We start from the raw sequence: 21,277 nt of genomic DNA, 5'->3' as shown, positions 1-21,277 counted from the left end.
CTGTGCAGCCCTGGCTCTTCTGGAACTCACTCTGTAGATCATGCTGGCCTTGAATTTAGAGATCTGCTTATCTCTGCCTCCTGAGTACTAGGATTAAAGGCTTGCACACTACCACCCTGAGAGAAGTTAATGTTTATCTCTTATTTATTTTGTGTTTTTTAAAAAGATTATTATTTTTTTTAAATTTATTTCAAGACAGGGTTTCTCTGTGTAGTCCTGGCTGTCCTGGAAGTCACTTTGTAGACCAGTCTGGCCTCTCAAACACAGAAATCTGCCTGCCTCTGACTCCCAAGTGCTGGGATTAAAGGTGTGAGCTACCACTGCCCGGCTTTTTAGATTAATTTATGTATATGAATGCTTTGCATGAATATATGTATATGCATGCCTGGTATCTATGGAGGTTGGGCTGGGCATTGTGGTACTGAAAGAACCTAGTGGTGAAACCCCCACTCAACTTCCAATTCGGCATACACCCAAGAATCACGAAGAACAGACCGTCTTGATGTAAATACATGAGATAGTTTAATGGCAGAGCTCCGGGTTGAAACTCGAGGCTTGAAAACTAGGGGTTTTTATAGAGAAGGGTCTGGGGCTGGGGGGGGGGGGGGGGAGGAATTGGCACGGTTTCACATGATTGGTTCATTTAAACATCAGCAGACTGTACATGCAGATAACATTTAACTTAGGTCAGAAGGGCGGGAGATAGGGAGGCGCCGGGCCAGTGCAGACATGTCATTATCTTTATCTTTATGGCCAAGCAGCCTCAGGAATGTCTTAACGTTGGGCCTTCCCCGGGCATGTCCTGGCCTGTTCTGCTATGTTCTCAGCCCCAGGTTTCAAAGCTCACAAACAACTCTTTGGGCTATTTGACATAATTACATGAATCACAGGTCTCAAGTTTTATTTTCTTTCAGTACATGCCTTTAGTCCCACCACTTGGGAGGCAGAGAAAGGCAGATCTCTGTGAGTTCAAGGCCAATTTGGGTCTGATCTATACAGATGAAGTTCCAGGACAACCAGGGCTGTGACATAAGAGAAACCTTATCTCAACAAAATGAAACGACTTTCCCAGCCGCAGCTCCCCCAAAGGGGGTGGATCCCATGTAACTAGAGTTACAGCTGTGAGCTGCCATGTAGGACCTGGGAATTGAACCCAGGTCTGCTTCAAGAGCAACAGTGCACTTATCCACTGAGCCACCTCTCCAGTACAGAATGATTTTATCTTATACTTTTAGGTAACAAATCTGTCACAGAAGGGGGATGGAAGTCAGGGCAGGAATTCAAGCAGAGCAGGAACTGAAGCAGAAACCATGAAAGAACACTGCTTCTTAGTTTGCTTCTTTTGGCCTGCTTTCTTATGGTTCCCAGAACCACCTGCTTAAAGGTAGCCTTGCTCACAGTGGTCTAGGCCCTCTGGATCAATCATCAGTCAAAAAGATATCCCTTGGGGCTTGCCCACAGGTCAGTCTGGCGGAGGCATTTTCTCAGTAGAGGTTTTGTCTTACCAAATGAGTGTAGTTTGTGTCAAGATGACATTATCCTTGATAGCTACCTGTATACAATGCTGCAACTTCAGAAACACCAATTTTCCTGTGTGTGTGTGTACACACATGTGTGAACATGAGCACATGTGTAGAGGTCCAAGGACAACTTTGTGGAGTTGGCTCTATGGTTTTACCTCTGAGTGGGTTCCAGAGGTTGAGTTCATATTGATATGCTAGCGCCATTGGGCATCAGCCACCAATTGAGCCATCTTGCTGCCCCAAGACTGCAACTTGAAAAAAAAAAAAGTAGTTTAATGATTTAAAATTTTTTCTAATATTTTATGTCTAGAAGTGTTTTCTGTGTCTGTGGACAAAATCCATGTCTTACCTCATGAGACCAAAAGAAGGATCTCCTGGAACTAGAATTCCAGAGGTTGTGAGCTGCCATGTGGATCCTGAGAACAGAACCCAGATCCTCTGAAAGAGCAGCTCTTAACCACTATGCTCTCCAACCCCAAGATTGCAGGTTTTTTTCACTTTTGTTATAGGGTTTGCAACTTTTGATACATTAGTTTAGATTCTAGACCTGAGAGGAATACCAAGAAAGTAGAAGTCCTTTACTGAAGATGAAATGGAGGAAAATGGAGGTACAGAGTGTAGATGTATAACATCACCAAGTGGCTTTTTAGTACCAGAACAAGGCTAGTGCTTAGATGTCTTACATTTCTGGTGTATCACTTTATGTACGGTATTTTCATGTAAAATATTTTTAACATTAAAGTTGGCATTTTTAAATCTTTATGTAAATTTTGGGGAGTTTGGGAATAGGAGTTTACAAATTACCTTTTCAAACTTGATGGTATGTCAGGAAAAAATAAGGTTGCGAAAATAAAAGCCTTATTTTTGTAATGTAAAGGCATCAATGTCATGCTAAAGAGGTAGGGAACAGGATTTTGGAGTGCAGTAGAAATCCACTAGAAAGTGAGAGAAGAGCTGGTAGTGTCTTAGGGTTTTATTACTGTGATAAAATACTATGACCAAAAGCAATTTTTGGAGGAAAGGATTTATTTGGCTTACACTTCTATGTCACTGTTTATCATTAAAGGAAGTTAGGACAGGAATTCAAATAGTGCAGGAACCTCGATGCAGGAACTCGAGCAGAGGCCATGCAGGAGTGCTGTTTACTACCTTGTTTACCATGGCCTACTCAGCCTGTTTTCTTATAGAACCCAGGACCACCAGCCCAGGGGTGGGTGACAACATCCACTATAGGTTGGGTCCTTGCACATTGATCACTAATTAAGAATACCCAATAGACCTGCCTATAGCCCAGTCTTATTGAGGCATTTTCTCAACTGAGGCTCCCTCCTCTCCAGTGACTCAGCTTGTGTCAAGTTGACCTAAAAGTACCCATCACAGGCAGGGAGAACAATTTTTTTTTGAGACAGGGTTTCTCTATGTAGCCTTCGCTGTTCTGGAACTCATTCTATAGGCTGGCAGGTCTTGAGCTCAGAGATCTGTGTGCCTCTGCCTCCCAAATGCTGAGATTAAAGGCATGAACCACCACCACCATCCAGCTGAGGAAGAACAATTGTAATGGTCTAGAGTTGTAGGGTGAGTAGAAGGTTTTTGAACTAGGTCCAGATTTGGGAGAGAATGAAAGTGGCCTTGTGAGTGACAAGATGGACTATAAAAGGAATTTGGAAGAGTGGCAGTGTGACATTAGGATCTTGTTTTTTTCTCTAGTATGTTGCCCTGGCTAGTCTTAAACTGTGTAGACCATGCTGACCTCAGACTTACGTAGATCCACCTGACTATACCTCCTGAAAACTAGAATTAAAGGCATATGCTACCATGCCTTCCATGGGATTTCAGGAGTGTATCACCACCTCTGGCCTCTTATACCACAACCAACGTTACACATATGTAACGTTCAGAAAATACCATAATGAACAATATGTATACTAGAATGTAATCATTCCCTATGGTTGAATTTTTAGGTGTCTTCCACATTTCATCCTATGTTTGTTCCGTTCATTCTTTCCTTCTTTCTTCTTTTCTTTTTTCTTTTTTCTCTCTCTCTCTCTTTCTGTTTTTTCGAGACAGGGTTTCTCTGTGTAGTCCTGGCTGTCCTGGAACTCACTCTGTAGACCAGGCTGGCCTCGAACTCAGATCTGCCAGCCTCTGCCTCCCAAGTGCTCCACTACTACCCGGCTCCTATGTTCTTTATTATTTCTGTTCTTGATTAGATATCTCAGATCATCATGCTTCCATATTACACTTTTATATTAAACTTTTTTTTGTTTGTTTGTTTGTTTGTTTGTTTTTTGAAATAAAGTTTCATGTACTCAGGCTGGCATTGAATTCACTGTATAGCCAAGCTGATCTTAAACTTGCTATAGAATCTCAGGACATTTTGTATTAGTGGAAGTTTTCACTCAGCTCCCAAGTGCTGGGGTCAAAGATGAATGTCACCGTGCCTGGCAAAAGGGATTCTTAATGGGAATAAGAAAGTGATTTTTTTCTGTTTTGGGGTCGTTTCTCAATTGAATCTCGCCTCAGTAATCTTTTTCTCCTAAGGATTTGGCTTTTGCTGTTCCATCAAGCCATCTGTTGAGGTTGATATGGGATGCTTTCTGATTTATTTTGGTTCATTTCATGTAATGCTGTACAGTAATCTATTTAAATCTGTAAGCTAGAGGTAACAGTAACTACCCGGGAAGAATTTTTATGAAGCATCAAGGTAATGTCTGACACACTAAAAATTATATAAATGGCATCTGGCAATTTATTTTGTACTTTTTCTATGTGTGCATTTTGAAGTTTCTTTCACCTCTAAGTCAAATAAAGATCCTTGTTCCTCCAAAGGATTAGTCCTTGTTCCTCCAAAGGATCAGAGGTGCTAAATAAAAAATGTTAGAGACTCATCAAGAAATGCAGTTTTTGGAGAAAGACTTGTACTGTTTTCTCACATAAACACTAATGGCCTCTGACTCATTAGACCATTGCATCCTAGACTCCTAGAATCCTTTCAGATTCTGTAGCCATAGCCTTGAAGCTGTGTATTTATTTTTAAAATATTTTAATTGAAGTGTTGTAAACTTGGTTTGGCTTTTCTACCCTTAGTCTGCTTTCAAGGCTATAATTACAAAGCTTGAAGCCTGAAGAATGATATGAAAGGTGATGCAGGCTGATAAGAGGGACATTATTAGTGTTTCTGTGGAAATTCAGGCATTCCTCATAAGCTGCATTTACACTTAACATAAATATGTGGGCATACTAGGTTATATAAATAAGAACTCAAATATGCTATGCCCCCTACACTTTCACACTTCCCATCTCTCTCTGTGTGTGTGTGTGTGTGTGTGTGTGTGTGTGTGTGTGTGTGTAGCTCCTTAGATATCACATTAAAGAAATGGAATGAAATTAGGAAGTGGGCATTTTTGTTGTTGAAATTTATAAATGGGACCTTGACATTTGTAAAACCGGAGAAGGCTTATTATTTACTTGAAGCTCTTCAGCTGTCTTGTGTGTGGACATGAAGTGCAATATCCTTGCATTCAAAGGTATTTTTTGCTTTTGCTAAAGTGTGGATTGTCAGGTTGCCCTGTAAAACAAGAAGCTAATGGGTAAAGTGACACCTCACTTGCTAGACAGAACAGCAAGAGAGAGATGTGAATTTAATGTACAGCCAATCCAAAGGTAAATAGTCTTAATATTTGTTTGGACATGGAGCTTGTTTGTAGACCACAAATGACAGTATGGCAGGCATTCATCTTACCAGAAAGAACCTAGGAGATGGGTGAAATTGGTGGTAGGTCCTGTAAAGTAGAATCATTTCCTAGAATTTCAGGGGCTGTTCAGTATTTGTAGGCTTCTCCAAGAAAATCTTGTTTTATAAAAATTCCAAGTACTTTGCTTTTTCTGGTTGGTATTTTAGAACTCACTATATTGAAGTACATTTTGGCTGTCATTGACCAGCTTCTTAGTTTTGTAAGTGACTTGCCTACAGGCTAAAAGGCCCAAACCTCTCTTGGATGATAGTTAAATAAAGATCGTTATGATACAACCATGCATTCTGCTCCTATGTTTATCGTTCTCATATGCTATGTCCTTTGTATTTTGTTCTTTGGATAGTCTTGTTGGGTCAAATGCCATCTTCCTGCCTGTAATATCCCCATGTCTCTGATTGCTACTTCTCTTTTCTTACCAGTACTGATGATAACTATTAAGTGTTTTCACTGCCTTGAGTGCTTCATATCACTAGCTCTTTATAGCAGTCTGTAGACAAAGATACTGGATCACAGTGGTGGCATCACTCTCTAAGCCAACACAATTTGTAAGTAATGGTACCAGAATTCAAATCTATTCTGAAGCTGGTGAGATGACTTATGAGTGAAAAGTTGTTGCTATGTAAGCCTGAGGACCTGAGTTTGATTCCTGGAAACTACATAAAGGTTGAAATGAGAACTGACTCCACAGCCTTGTTCTTACTAAGCACACCATACATACACACTCACAGAATAATAAAGCTTAAAAGCTTTGAAAATAAATAGGGCTGGTGAGATTGCTCTGTGGGTTAAGGCACTTGCTAACAACCTCTGATGACCTGAATTTAGCCCCAGAGTCCATATTGCAGGAAGGAGAGAACCAATTCCCTTAAATTCTCCTCTGACCTCCACATGTATACTTGCACATGCACACATGTAACGTGTGAGCACACATGAAATAAAATGATTCTTACTACTGTGTACTATCCCAGTTGTACATTGTCTGATGTATATTTTCAAAATGTTTTATTTTTTAAAGTAGGTTTGAATCTCTTTCTGTGATTTTGCCATGTGCATGTGTGCACATTTATGTAGAGGTCAGAGATCATCCTTGGGTGTCATTCCTCAGGATGTTGTCCACATTGTTTTTTGAGACAGGGTCTCTGATTGGCATGGGATACACTGATTAGACTAAGCTAACTGGCCATAATCATGGATCCTCTTGTCTTGCTTCCTCAGTGCTGAGATCACAATGTGCTACCCTGCCTGGCGGCTGCAGCTGCCACTGCCCTGCTCACCCTCCTTTTACCTCTCAGCCCACTCTGGCTTAGTTAGGGCTCTATGGGTCTCAGACAAGCCTAGAACTTGATCTTCTTGCCTCAGTCTCTACCACAACTAGCAACTGAATTTTTAATTTTACCGTTAATGAACTTAAGTAGCTACATGAACTTGATATAGTGGCACATGTCTATAATCTTAGTATTTGGGAGAAAGGCAAGGGATTTTCAAGTTTGAGACCTGCTTGGACTACGTAGTGAGACCCCAACTCAAAATTGCTTTTGAAGTTGCATGCTTTCAGTCCCAGCACTCTGGAGGCAGGTGAATCCCTGAGAGTTTGAGGCCAGACTGGTCTACAAAGCAAGTTCCAGGACAGCCAGGGCTGTTAACACCAAAACAATTGGTCTAGAAAAACAAAAATGAAAATATTTTTCAGTGGGTGCGATGGTACACTGTTTTTATTCCAAGCACTTGAGAGGCAAATCTCTGTGAGAGCAAGGCTAGGCTGTTGTACATAGTGAGACCCCGTTTGATAGAGTCAAACCGGAACACCTCAGCTTTCAGTTCATCAGCCACAGTCACATCCCGAGTGCTCCGCATAACAGGTGCTTGGTGGGTATTATAGTTACATAGCACATCTGTTCATGTCACAGTTATGTTTGACAGCACTCTTTGAGGTTTTTAAAGTTGAAAACAAGGAACCTGCTATTTTCTCCTACAAGTTACTCCTTTGACAGTTACTTCATTGGGGGGCAATGTTGTTTACTACTTTAGTCATTTGAGGAGGAGTTCTTCAGATATTTACTTAGCAACCGTATCTGGGATGTGACTGTGTTCTAAGGCTTTCAGGGTAGTTGATTTGATTGAATAAAGGGCACAGTTTCATGGAGGGGAAATCAAAGAACTCAGAATCATGGGAGATAAGGCAGACAGTAAAATACACCTGAGCTGGGTGATCCAGAAAGGATTGGCAAGTAACTCCTGTATTTCAGTGTGAGTTGGGTTTTTTTTTTTTTTTTTAACTTTTTCCAATTTTTTTATTAGGTATTTTCTTCATTTATGCCAGTCTTTTTATTGTGTTCATTTTCTGTGTTTTGCTTTTTGTTTGCTTTTTTGGTGCTGTTATTTTTGTTTTATTTTGTTTTGAGACAGAATTTCTCTGTGTAGCCCTGGCTGTCCTGGAACTCTCTCTTAAGCCAGACTGACCTCGAACTCAAGAGACCTACTTGCCTCTGCTGTCTAAGTGTTGTGATTAAAGGCGTGTCTTGAGGGTATTGGTACAAGTCTTGAGTAAAGTGTTTTTAGGGTTTGGTGTTTGAGTACTTGCTGTTCTTAGAGGGGATTGAGTTTCTTTCCCAATGCCATGTTGAGTTACACAGCTATATGTTGAATTACAGCTACCTATAACTGGAGTTCCATATGATTTAACGCTTTCTTCTGACCTCTGTAGGTATCTACATGTATACATTCACGTAAACATTTTAAAATGTAAGATTTTGAGAAGTCCTGTAAAGTATTGTTTGTTTGTTTGTTTGTTTGTTTTGAGGCAGGGTTTCTCTGTGTAGCCCTGGCTGTCCTGGAACTCACTCTGTAGACCAGGCTGGCCTCGAACTCAGAAATCCGCCTGCCTCTGCCTCCTGAGTGCCGGGATTAAAGGTGTGCGCCACCACGCCCTGCCCTGTAAAGTTGTTTTTGAACCTCAGATTTTAATGGGCCTGATCACAATGAATATATAGTAAGCATAGGAGCCTGTGAAGAGGGCCACAGAGCTAATTAGAGCAATCTCAAGACATTTTTTAGATTTACTTTATGTATATATATGAGGGCCTGGATATACATGTGGGCAACATGTGTGTGCCTGGTGCCCGAGGATCCTGAAGAGTTTTTTTGGTGTTGGATCCTCTGTAACTGAAGTTATAGATAGATAGTAGTTGCCACGTGTGTGCTGCAAACTAAACCCAGGTCCTCTACAAGAGTACTGTTTTTTAACCATTGAGCCATCTCTCCAGCACTTAAAGCCTTTCTTTTGACCCCAGAATGACACTTACAGTCTCTCAATCTCTCTCTCTCTCTCTCATTCTCCTCTTTAAAATTTTTAAAAAAGATTTATTTATTATATGTAAGTATACTGTAGCTGTCTTCAGACACCCCAGAAGAACACATCAGATCTCATTTTATGGATGGTTGTGAGCCACCATGTGGTTTCTGAGATTTAAACTCAGGACCTTCGGAAGAGCAGTCAGTGCTCTTAACTGCTGAGCCATCTCTCCAGCCCTCTTTTTAAAATTTTATCCTTGATTTTTTTTTTTTTTTAATGTGTATGGGTGTTTTGCCTACATATATGTCTATGTATATGCAGTGCTTCAGAGGCCAGATCACGACATTGGATACTCTGGAACTGGAGTTACAGATGGCTGTGAGCTGCCAGGTTGGTGCTGGGAATAGAACCCAGAAGAGCAGTCAGTGCTCTTAACAATTGAGCAGTCAGTCCATCCCCTGACCCTAGATTTTCTTACTCTTAGCTCTGCTTTACCTTGTACTTCAAACTTAACATTATATCAAACTTGAATTATAATAGTATATATGGGATGTTATCTCATTTAAGATTCAAATTTGTAGGTAATGTTTATTAGATTTTGAAACCAGTGTGTTCTCCCTCTTTCTCCCCTGCCCCTTCTCTCTGTGTCTTCCCTTCTTCCCTCCCTCTCCCTCCCATTCTCCTTCCCTCCCTCCTTCCCTTTCAGAGGTTCCCTGAAAAGCTAGTAGATAAAAATCCATTGTATCTGCATTCAGTCATATATGTGTGTATATTGGCAAAGCCTAAGACCTAACCTGAGTTCTGATCTAGGTATACTAAGCAAAGGTGGACTTAGATATAGAAGGTAGCACGTGTACAGGAAGGGAGGTTAAAAAGTATATTGGACAGAGAACCATGCTGTAGTTAGGAAATTATGAGTTCTGAATATACTGTTGCTTGGGATGTGGTAGAGGTCATAAAGTTGAAGTAGGAAGCTTGCTTGATTATGAAGGTAGGATGATTGAATATAACTGAAGATTTGGCCTTCTAAAGGATCTCTCGACTCTCTGGCTGCTGAGATTTCACAGGTTTCAGGGTTCTTTTGTACTGTGATGTCTTTTTATGGTCAGATGAAAACATTCCCATAGTGACATTCCCTTGCTTTTGCAAAATGCACTGGAATGCATTACCTGTTCCCCATAAACTTTTTCTTTTTTTTAAAGTTTCTCTCTCTTAAGATTTATTTATTATTCTATCCAAAGTACACTGTAGCTATATTCAGACGCACCAGGAGAGGGCATCAGATCTCATTATGGATGGTTGTGAGCCACCATGTGGTTGCTGGGATTTGAACTCAGGACCTTCAGAAGAGCAGTCAGTGCTCTTAACCACTAAGCCATCTCTCCAGCCCCCCATAAACTTTTTTTGTTCATACTTGGAAATATATACTTAAAAGTTTAAGCTAGGGGCTGGTGAGATGGCTCAGTGGGTAAGAGCACCCGACTGCTCTTCCGAAGGTCCAGAGTTCAAATCCCAGCAACCACATGGTGGCTCACAACCATCCGTAACGAGATCTGGCGCCCTCTTCTGGAGTGTCTGAAGACAGCTACAATGTACTTACATATAATAAATAAATAAATCTTTAAAAAAAAAAAAGTTTAAGCTAGTTTTGAGGTAATTATGCTACTTTGTAGTAAAAATAACAAAAGATCTGTAACTCTATAATTTCGATCTTTATATTTTAACAAATGTCTGGAGAAGAACTTGTCATCTGAAAGTTCCTTTTGTATTAAAGAAGAATCCGTGGCAAGTGCAGTGGCTCACCCCTTTAAACTCAGCACTGTGGAGGTAGAGGCAGGCAAATCTCTTGAGTTTAAGGCCAGCCTTATCTACAGAGTGAGCTTCAGGACAGCCAAGGCTACATAGAGACACTGTTTTGACAAACATTCACATTTAAAAGAAAAAGGAAGAGTCCTAAACTTAGAGCCATTTAGGGATCACATGCCATAAGAGAGATGATTTACTAAACCAATTGCTCATGGTAGCTATTTTATATTGACCTTTCAAAGTTGGTTTATAGTTGTTAAAGAAGCAGGTGAGTATAGGATTCCCTTTCACTATGTATTTATCTCCAGCTTGGTAAGGGGATATAAACTTTGCCATATATTTTTAGGTTGCTTGCTTATACACTTATTTCATAGTTAGGAAATTATCAGTCCTTTGTTTTTATTTTTTGCTTTTTGCTTTTTGTTTTTTGTTTTATTGAGACAGGGTTTCTCTGTGAAGCCCTTGGTGTTCTAGAACTTAATCTGTAGACCAGTATGGCCTTGAACTCAGAGAACCACCTGTCTCTCTGTCTCCTCAATTTTTGGTCAGACCACCACAGATAGGATAATTCTCTGTTTATCCCATCTTATAGCAAGGTTGGAATTAATCTTCCTTGTATCCTATGGATGTGGATTCAAAGAGAAATAAGTCTCCAAAGAAAAGTTAGTTGTTAACAGGAGGGGAGGGAGTGGTTGGTAGATAAGTAAAAGGAATTAATTTCCCCATAAATCCAGGGTTTTCAACCTGTGGATCTTGACCCCTTTGACAAAGCCCTGTCTCTCAAAATGACTATGTTATAGTTCATAACAGTAGCAAAATTTCAGTTGTGAAGTGGCAACAAAAAAAAATTAATTTTATGGTTGGGGGTCACCACGACATGAGGAACTGTATTAAAGGATAACAGCATTAGGAAGGTTGAGGACCACTGCTTTAACCAATTTTTCTTGGTATTTTCAGGTTTTGGGTCATTCTGTCTTTGTGGAGTTAAGAATGTTGAATACTTTTAGAGGATATGTTAAGCTTTATCCTTAAAAAAGGATTTATTTATTTAATATATATGAATGCTCTGCCTTCATGCACACCAGAAGAGGGCATCAGATACCAATACAGATGGTTGTGAGCCACCATGTGGTTGCTGGGATTTGAACTCAGGAAGAACAGGCAGTTCTTAACAGCTGAACCATCTCTTCAACCCTGCTCTATCTTTTCTTGATACCTCTTATGCACTTTCTTTACCTAATGAATGAAAACCTGAGCTGGCCAGTGGTGGCGCACGCCTTTAATCCCAGCACTTGGGAGGCAGAGGCAGGCAGATTTTTGAGTTGGAGGCCAACCTGGTTTACAGAGTGAGTTCCAGGACAGCCAGGGCTACACAGAGGGAGGAAACAAAACAAAACAAAACAAAAAAAAAACCTGTCTCAAAAAAACCAAAACAAAAAACAAAACAAATCAAAAAAAACCCCAAAAACCTGAAGTCTGAACTCAGAGTTTGCTTGCCTTGCCTTGTCAAGTCATATAACTAAAATGGCTTTTATCCTTATACCTTTCTGTCTTCCTCACTCATAGTATTTTCAGGACAATATAGATTAATAAGCAAATGACTATACCTGTCTTCTGTTAAGTTCAGTATTCCGGTATGTTCTGTAACCTGTATATAGAAACGGTTATTTTTTTATTGCCTAATGCTATGGTCTGAAGGTTTGTGCCCCTCTAACATTATTATTATTATCATTATTTTGGTTTTTCGAGACAGGGTTTCTCTGTATAGCTCTGGCTGTCCTGGAACTCACTTTGTAGACCAGGCTGGCCTCGAACTCAGAAATCCTCCTGCCTCTGCCTCCTGAGTGCCGGGATTAAAGGTGTGCGCCACCATGCCCGTCCCCTTCTAACATTGTTATGTTGAAATCCTATCCCCTAGGTGATTATATTAAGACTGGGAAAGAGGTAGTTAGGTTATCAGGGCTTACATTGATCACATCATGTATGCTAAGCAAGCACTGTAACAACTTAGATTTATCCCTAGCCCTAATTGGTTATAATCTTTAGTAAACTCGTCTTGTATATTTGTTGTAAATTCTTGTTTATTTTGCTTTCTTTTGGGACATAATTTAACATTAAATAAAAACATAAATATTAAATGAGATTTAACTTTCCTATTAGTTTTTATTCCAGTAGACATTGGCATTTTTATTTATACTTACTGTGCTATTGTTTATTGAGCCCCTACTGTGTACTAAGGAATATTTCTAAACTCTCTTAATCCTGGTACAACTCTGGTACATGCTCTTATCTCCATTTCTATATGTAGGTGATGAAGTGGAAACCCAGAGAGGGTCCTTACAGTGAGTAGATAATTGTTAGAACGAGGATTTAAACCCAAACTAATTTTTGAGTCTAATTTAGAGTGTGGAAGTGTTACTGGAAATTAAACCCAGTATTTTGCACATCCTCAGTAAGAACTGAGTCACATCCTAGCCTAAACTCTGCATCCTCCTCCATTGAATATATTTGATTTTTAATGTTTAGAGTCAGCTTGGAGTAATTGAAAAATAATAACTTTTTCCCCTATTGTTCTCTCTTTAGGTTTCTGTCAGGATGAATTGGCAGAGCTTGATCCAGGCACTAGTAAGTTCTAAATGTTACCCAGTGTTTACTCACTGTTTGTTGGTAAGAAAACGTGTGACTGTGCACTTAAATATGTCAAACTTAAGGCATCTTTGATACTCTTATTTGAATGGCCCTCACATTGTATCTTCTAACAATCATAAGAATGATAGTCTGTCTGTCCCTCTTTCCTGTCCTTTCCCCTCTCTGCATCCCTTCCTTCCTTCCTTCGTGTGTGTGTGCGTGTGTGCGTGTGTGCATGTGTGTGCATGTATGTGTTTGTGCATATGCATTTGGAGGCCAGTTGTGTGTCCTCCTCTATTTGCTGCTGTTGTTATTCTTGTTTTTGTTGTTGTTATTATTATTAGGCAGAATTTCTCACTAATCCTGAATCAAGCTTTAGACATCCACCTGTCTCTCATTTCTCCCGTGTTGAGGTTATGGGCACACATCCATTTGCTTGACTTTTACATGGGTCTTACGGAGCTAAACTCAGCATGCTGTGCAACAAATACTTTATCCATTGAACCTTCTCTCTAATACCCTCATTCCTCTCTCCCTTCCTCCCTTCCTTTCTTTCTCTCCTTTTTTTCCCCCGAGACAGGATTTCTCTGTAACAGCCCTGACTGTCCTAGAACTCACTTTGTAGACCAGGCTGATTTAAAACTCACAGAGATCCGCCCATCTCTGCCTCCCAAGTGCTGGGATTACAGGTGTACATCACCATGCCCAACTACCCCTCATTTCTTGATATTTTCTTTTTCTTTGAGGCAGGGTCTTATAGTTCAGGCTAGTCTCAAACTCACTGTAGATGGTGATGGCTTTGAGTTCCTGATTCTCCTGTTTATGTCTCCCGAGTGCTGGAATTACAAATGTGTGCCGCCATGCTCAACTTTATGTTTATATTTATAAATTTATAATTGATAATCTTTGTGCCAGTTTAATTTGTAAAGCATTTGCATCTATAAAGATTAAGGTAGGCTGGGCAGTGGAGGCACACGCCTTTAATCCCAGCACTTGGGAGGCAGAGGCAGGTGGATTTCTGAGTTTGAAGCCAGCCTGGTCTACAGAGTGAGTTCCAGGACAGCCAAGGCTACACAGAGAAACCCTGTCTCAAAAAAACAAAAAACAAAGACAAAACAAAACAAAAAATTAAGGTATGAGAGTGACTATTTTAAGATATCTTTCAAGACTATGAAAGTCTTACTCATAGTCATTTAAATTTCCTGTGCTCTCATACTATTGCATGAAATAATCTGGGACATAGTTATAGCTGTTAGAGAAATAAGCATGAGTTTGTCTACTGGATATTGACCTTATTTTGCTGTAGTGCTGAAAGGTTAAATGTTAATTTAGATTTAAAATTTAGGAGATGGTCTAGTTACCTTATAGTTCTAGGACTTTTAAAGAGTCACGGGGCTAACTAACCATTATATTATTAGGAACGTGATGAAACTTATCTTTTACCCACTGGCTAATATCCCTGAGAAGATGAGCTTTCTCATGTATTTTCCCCATACACCATAAGATAAATATTAATGCATGTTCAACTAGTGTTATATTGCCAAGCAGAATAAGTCCATGATATTTATCAAATGCCAGGAAGTTAATTTCCTTTTTACAAAGCCTTTAATTAATCGTGTATGTAGGGAGCGTTTGCATACCACAACATACATGTGGAAGTCAGAGGATAAAGTGTGAGAGTTAGTTCTTTTCTTTTACCATGTGTATTCTAGGGATTAAATGTGGGATGTTTGGTAGTAGAGATCTTACCCCACTGAGTCATCCTAGCAGTTTTAGACGTGATTCTGTGAAATTCACAAAATTCAGAATCAATTTTATATTATGACTACAGACTGTGTAGCAGTACAGTAGCTGAGGGTTAATACAATGTTTTGTCTCTGTTATTCTCTTATGACTAGCCTTGGGAGGAGGAAAAGGTAAATTCAGGTTTTTTGTTTGTTTGTTTGTTTTTTTCTGAGACAGGGTTTCTCTGTATAGCCCTGGCTGTCTTGGAACTCACTTTGTAGACCAGGCTGGCCTTGAACTCAGAAATCCGCCTGCCTCTGCCTCTGCCTCTGTCTCCCACAGTTATTTTCTTGAGTTATGGTCCTGTTTTAGAAGCATTTTTTCAGTACTAGGAAGGTACTGGTGTTTTGTAAGCAGTGTTTCATGTGACAATACAGAAAGTACACCAAATAATTGAAAACTACATGAAACACTGTTTTTCTTTGCTCAGTTCTTAGCCTTAAATTGCACAAATGACTAAGTATAGTTCTTGCCTTTACACATTAGCGATATACTGATAGTATTTGGAAAGATAATTTTCAAACCTTGAATTTATTAGCAAGTGGCATCCAATTCTGTATTCTTTTTAAAAAAATATATTTACTGCAAGTACCTCATGCCATTTGTAGAGCAAAGCCTTGATTACACGAGTTCCTTTACTGAATATGGTGGTTTACAGACTTCTCCATTACATGAAAATAAACTTAAACTTGATTTTATATATTATTATAGAGTGGGAGTCACCAAAAATGACTTTTCTTTTGAAAATTGTACTTGCTTAGTACATGTGGGTAATAGTCTGTTCCTACATCACTTTTGTGAACCTAGTACTTTAATTTTGTCCTGTGTCTTTGAAGAAACACGTAAGGATATAATTATTATAATAATGGTTGACAAAAGTAAAATTTATGATCTCAGTCTATATCAGTGTTGGATTTTGAGTGTGCACAGACTTAACTCTGTTTAAGGAGTCAAGGACCATAGGAAGCTGTAAGGCTGAGGTGGGCTGTGCAAATTGTATTAGATTTTGATGTTTTGTTTATTAAAGACAGGATCTCCCTTTGCAGTCTGGACTGTCTTGAATTCACTAATAGTCCATTCTGACCTCAAACTCAAAGTAATCCTTCCTCCTCCTCTTGAATGCTTGATTATAGGTGTGTTCTACCAGGCTAACCCTGAGGATAATGGTCGTGGTTATGATAGTGATGATATTGATTGTAATGATTTTAAGATTTAGATGGCTGAGCCATCTTTCTAGCCTTTACTTTTTAAAAAATTCTGTGTATGCATCTGTGTATATCTGCATGTGACCGTAGGTGACCTTGATGGAGCAGCTAGAGGATAGGTGATTGTAGTCACCTCACACCTGCTGCGTCTGGAGCTCAGGTCCTCTGTAAGAGTAGGAAGCATCTGAGCCAGATCCCTGATTATTATTATTATTATTTTGATGCTGCATTTCTGTGTATTCTGACTAGAAGAAATAATATCTCTCATGTTAGTATTTTTACATATTAAATTGAATATAATAGAGCTTTCTCTTCATTGTATCTTTGGAATTTAGAGGTCCTAATGTCTTCCCACTGCAAATTCCTAGTGGGAAAAGGCTATTCCTATTTATTTTGTGACAGGAACACCTTTGCAGCTAACTTCCAATTGTGCTCGGTAGTGGTTATAGATAGTAGATTTGGTACAGCTGTGTTGTACCAAATGGAATGTGTTGGAACTACTTAAGGGAAGATTTTATCTACCAGGTGTTCTTTTAGTTACCTTTTCTGTGGTAGAGCAGATGGACAGCGTGCTTCAAATATGCGCTTCTGTTCACATTCTGGCTCCTCCCCACAAGTCTTGGGCTTCTCAGAGTCCAATGTTATGGCCCAGGTTCAGGCTAAGTTCATTTCTACAAGTGTCCTCTACTGTGCCCTTAGCATAAGCTGGGTACAAGGGTAGCCAGAGGTCGAGAGAAGTTCAAAACACCATAACCTTTCTCTGCTATGTCCAAGTAACCCCAGTCTGCTCTGCTCCCTGAGTTTCCCCTCAGCTACCTTGTTTGCCATGTAGTTGTAAAACTCAAAAGAACAAGGGCTGCCTTGCTACAGGGGAAATAGAGAATAGAAGTCATTGTTGCCTAAAACAGGAGAAATAAGTGATTTATGTTTGGGGTCCAATTAAGCTGTAAAACTGGAACAGTAAAGGGACCTGTGATTTCAAGACAGCACTTGCTCTGATTTCTGACATCCAGACAAGGGGCTCCCCAATAAAGGCTGTCAGCTTTCTGGGCTAAATTATTAATTCCTTTCATGCCTCTCAGGGATTGTAAACACCCCATAACACAGGGAAACAATTGGTACTGTTCAGTTATGGGGTAGATAGAGGGTCAGAGGGTAAACAGTTGGATTAGCAACAGCTGTTCTTTCTCCCCACTCCAACTTTTGTCTCTAATCTACTTCCGCAAAGATAGTCTTGTGTTTTTTGGCCTATATGTAACGAAGTCTATTTCTTTTCTTGTACTATGATTCTAAAATAACCACAGAGAAAACATCACCAAAAAAAAAAAAAAAAAAAAAAAAAAAGAAAAAAAAAAGAAAAAAAAAAGAAAAAAAAAAGAAAATACTTTCATCCTGTTTCCAAAATTGAAGTTGAAGGTTCTTTTTGGTTTATGCTTAGTATTTGTGTGATGTTCAAAGGGCACAAATCAAAGGAAAACAGCCACTGGGAATTAGATTTTAAATTGTTTTAGCATTTATATAGTTGAATTAAGAGAAAAATGACAATTTTGTTTTAGTTGGTAGTATTAACTTGTAGTTTTCTTTAGAACATTAGACTGTAAATACAATAATCCCTGATCTCCTCACTAAGAAATGTTATCATTAGAGAATAGTCTTTGCAGGTTTCTCTGTGTAGCCCTGGCTGTCCTGGAACTCACTCTGTAGACCAGGCTGGCCTCGAACTCAGAAATCCGCCTGCCTCTGCCTCCCGAGTGCTGGGATTAAAGGCATGTGCCACCACGCCTGGCCTTAATAAATATTTTTAATAACAGGATGGCAACTTCATTGAAGGGGAACAACTTTGCCATGGTTTATGTAGCCAATTTATTATTATTATTTTTTTATTTCTGGGCATTCAGATGGTTCTTTTCCCTACATTATACACTGTGCCAATGCACATGTTCATAGTTCATAAGTGCAAATTTCAAATTAGTGCTTTAGTTTTTTTATATAAGCAAAAACTTCTGAATTAAAGAAGCACGAGCTGGAGGCTGGAGAGACGTTATTATAAGTTATTATAAGTTATTATAAGTTATTGTTGATAAGAGCAGCTGACTGCTTCTGTAGAGCACCAGGGTATCTTCATGGTAGGCTCACAACCATCTGTCACTCCAGTTTCAGGGAATCGGATGCTCTCTTCTGGCTTCTGCAAACAATGCATACATGTACACAAACCTACACAGACACACACAGAAAAGTAAATAAGAAATAAAAAAGTGTGCGTTCGGGCTCAAGATTACTTAGTTTCAATTTGACCTCAGTATTTTGCTATCTTTGCAATTTTGGTTAAATTATGTAATCTCTGTGCATCAGTTTTCTCATCTGAAAATGCAAATAGTAAAAGTATTCCAATTATGAGGATTAAGTGAAGTAATATATGTAAAGGGTAGAGAACAGTGTTTAAGAAATGGTAAACACAGCCGGGCGTGGTGGCGCACGCCTTTGATCTCAGCAGGCAGAGGCAGGCAGATTTCTGAGTTTGAGGCCAGCCTGGTCTACAAAGTGAGTTCCAGAACAGTCAGGGCTATACAGAGGAACCCTGTCTTGAAACCCCCCTCCCCCCGCAAAAAAATGGCAAACACTAGTAAGTGTATGCTGTTCTAGGCTATTATTGTATTGTTGAAATTCTCAGTCTGTATTCATGGGCTGTTGTAATCACATTTTATTTAGTAGAGTAACCTGTCTTTTAAAAAATAATAATTTATTTAATTTTATTTTATGTGCTTTGGTATGAGGGTGTCAGATCCCCTGGAACTGGAGTCAGACAGTTTCGAGCCACCATGTCAGTGCTAGGAATTGAATCCAAGTCCTCTGGAAGAGCTCCAGTGCTCTTAACCATTGAACCACCTCTCCAGCAACCCATGTTTCTTAATGACATAAACACGAGCCATTCTACATATTAGCATATGTTACTGCTTCAAAGAAGTAGCTTACTTGTTGGTATTACAGGCTGATGTTTGGCATTTTGTTCTTTACCATTTGGCTCATAGGGGACTTGTCATCATTCCTCCAATCAGCAGCATAGGATACGTTATCAATTACTCATTTATTTAACTTCTTAGTAGAAGAAGTTAACTGTCAGATTATTTTTAAAATATTCACATTATTCAAGTGTCTTAATTAGGATTTTACTGCTGTGAACAGACACCATGACCAAGGCAACTCTTATAAGGACAACATTTAATTGGGGCTGGCTTACAGGTTCAGAGGTTCAATCCATTATCATCAAGGCAGGAACATGGCAGCATCCAGGCAAGCATGGTTCAGGAGGAGCTGAGAGTTCGACATCTTCATCTGAAGGCTGCTAGCAGAATACTGGCTTCCAGGCAGCTTGGATGAGGGTCTTAAAGCCCACACCCACAGTGACACACCTAATCCAACAAGGTCACACCTACTCCAACAGGGCCACACCTTTTGATAGTACTACTCCCTGGCCAAGCATATACAAACCATTACAGCAAGGTTAATAGCATATTCAGGAAAGATTTTGTACTGTTTAATATTTGATTGTTACTTTAAAAACATTGTATATTTTAGGTTTTTGCTTACCTAGATTTTCTTACCAACTTTCATTTTTAATTTATTTTATTTTTACCTTATGTGCATTAGTGTTTTGCCTGCATGAATGTCTATGTGAGAGTGTTAGTTCCTGGAACTACAGACAGCTACTAGCTGCTATGTGGGTGCTGGGAATTGAAGACAGGTCCTCTAGAAGAGCAGTCAGTGCTTTTAGCCTATGGGCCATCTTTCCAGCACCCTTTCAACTCCCTCAACCTCCCCCCTTTTTATTCTATTGAATACAGGATCTGACTATGTAGCTCTGGATAACCTGGAACTTACTATGATGGATAGGCCAGACTTGAACTCTTATCTCTGCCTTCTGTCTGAGTGCTTAGCTTACCAGACTTTGTTTCTTTGTTTTGGTTTTTGTGATAGGGTTTCTCTGTGTAACAGCTCTGACAGTCCTGGAGCTCACTTGGTAAACCAGGCTGACTGACTCTGCATCCTGAATGCTAGGATTGCTAGGCTTACCAGACTTTAAAAATAATATGTATTTGTTGTCCAAAAGACTAGGTAAATGAATATAGGAACATCTTCTACCTATTATTCATAAATCCTATGTAAGTTCTATATTTTCTGAAATTGATTGAAAAAATAAGCCAAGTTAAGGAAGGGAAAAAAGAGAGATGAGCTAGGCATGCTGATACATGCTTATGATTTTAGAACGTGGGAGGTTGTGACTGGAGGTCCTTGAGTGTCATAGTTTTCTGGGTTATATAGTGAGACCAAACCAAACCAAAATTTAAAAACAAAACAAGCCAAACAAACAAACAAACAAAAACAACCCTAAACAGCCCCTGATCTCAGAGACTTTAAATCAACCAATTGTTAGCCTTTCCTACCATAATGGTAAATGACTACTCATTGGGGATATGTGGAAGACAGTGAAATGTACAATCAAGATAAAGAACAGCTTTGTAAGATAGCCTGTCACTACTAACTTGTTATGTCTTTTCAATTAGCTGTCAAGTATCTTGGGATCTCAAGGAGAATTTGGGGTGTGGGGTTTCTCTATGTAGCCCAGCCTGTCCTGGCATTCACAGAGATCTATCTGCCTCCTCTTCCCAAGGGCTGGAATAAAGACATGCATTACCACACCTGGCAATATATCATAGTTTTTAATATTAAAAAGTAGTACAGGTGCTGTACCAGTGGTTAAGCATACTATCTGCTCTCACACAGGACCCAGGTTCAACACCATGACCAAAAAGCAAGCTGGGGAGGGAACAGGTTTACTCAGATCATCATCCATCACTGGAGGAAGTCAGGACATGAACTCAAACAGGACTGGAACCTGGAAGCAGGAGCTGATGCAGAGGCCGAGGAGGATGGGTGTTGCTTACTGGCCTGATTCATAAGGCTTGCTTAGTCTGCTTTCTTATAGAACTCAGAACCACCAGTCCAGGGATGGCATCACCCACCATTGTCTGGACTCTTCCCTGGCTGAACACTAATTGAGAAAATGTCTTATAGCTGGATCTCATGGAGGCATTTCCTTAAAGGAGGCTCCGTCTCTGATGACTCTTATTTGTGTCAAATTGACACACAAAACCAGCCAGTACAGGGGCAACATTGCATGTTGGGCTTTATTTACTGTTGACCTTGAGACAGGATCTTTTTCAGGGCTACATATTGCCCACAAACTTCTGGGGAGTTTTTGTCTCTGCCTCCTAGCTCTGTACA

General features: G+C 39.6%; 1 protein-coding gene and 1 long non-coding RNA gene across 9 annotated transcripts in view; one reads left to right on the top strand and one right to left on the bottom strand.

The window, feature by feature from the left end:
* The window catches only part of Nr6a1 (nuclear receptor subfamily 6, group A, member 1), a 203,093-nt gene that overhangs the window by 28,265 nt on the left and 153,551 nt on the right, over positions 1–21,277 (top strand). For both annotated transcript variants that reach the window (XM_011239025.3, NM_010264.4), the window contains exon 2: positions 12,960–13,001. In XM_011239025.3, the coding sequence (XP_011237327.1) occupies positions 12,960–13,001 (42 nt within the window). The remainder of the gene's footprint in view (positions 1–12,959; positions 13,002–21,277) is intronic.
* Positions 1–21,277, bottom strand: part of Nr6a1os — a 105,892-nt gene that overhangs the window by 23,667 nt on the left and 60,948 nt on the right. Inside the window, exon 5 of one of the 7 annotated variants that reach the window (XR_866167.2) lies at positions 1,679–1,774. The exons of 5 other annotated variants lie outside the window; for them this stretch is intronic. This is a non-coding gene — a long non-coding RNA (nuclear receptor subfamily 6, group A, member 1, opposite strand). Of the gene's footprint in view, positions 1–1,678; positions 1,775–17,730; positions 18,209–21,277 lie in introns of those variants that run through there. One more of the 7 variants, XR_866173.2, reaches the window with a different exon arrangement.

Source organism: Mus musculus, chromosome 2, assembly GCF_000001635.26.
Source record: "Mus musculus strain C57BL/6J chromosome 2, GRCm38.p6 C57BL/6J".
NCBI classification, from domain to species: Eukaryota; Metazoa; Chordata; class Mammalia; order Rodentia; family Muridae; genus Mus; species Mus musculus.
This window is presented reverse-complemented; position numbering and strand designations above follow the sequence as displayed.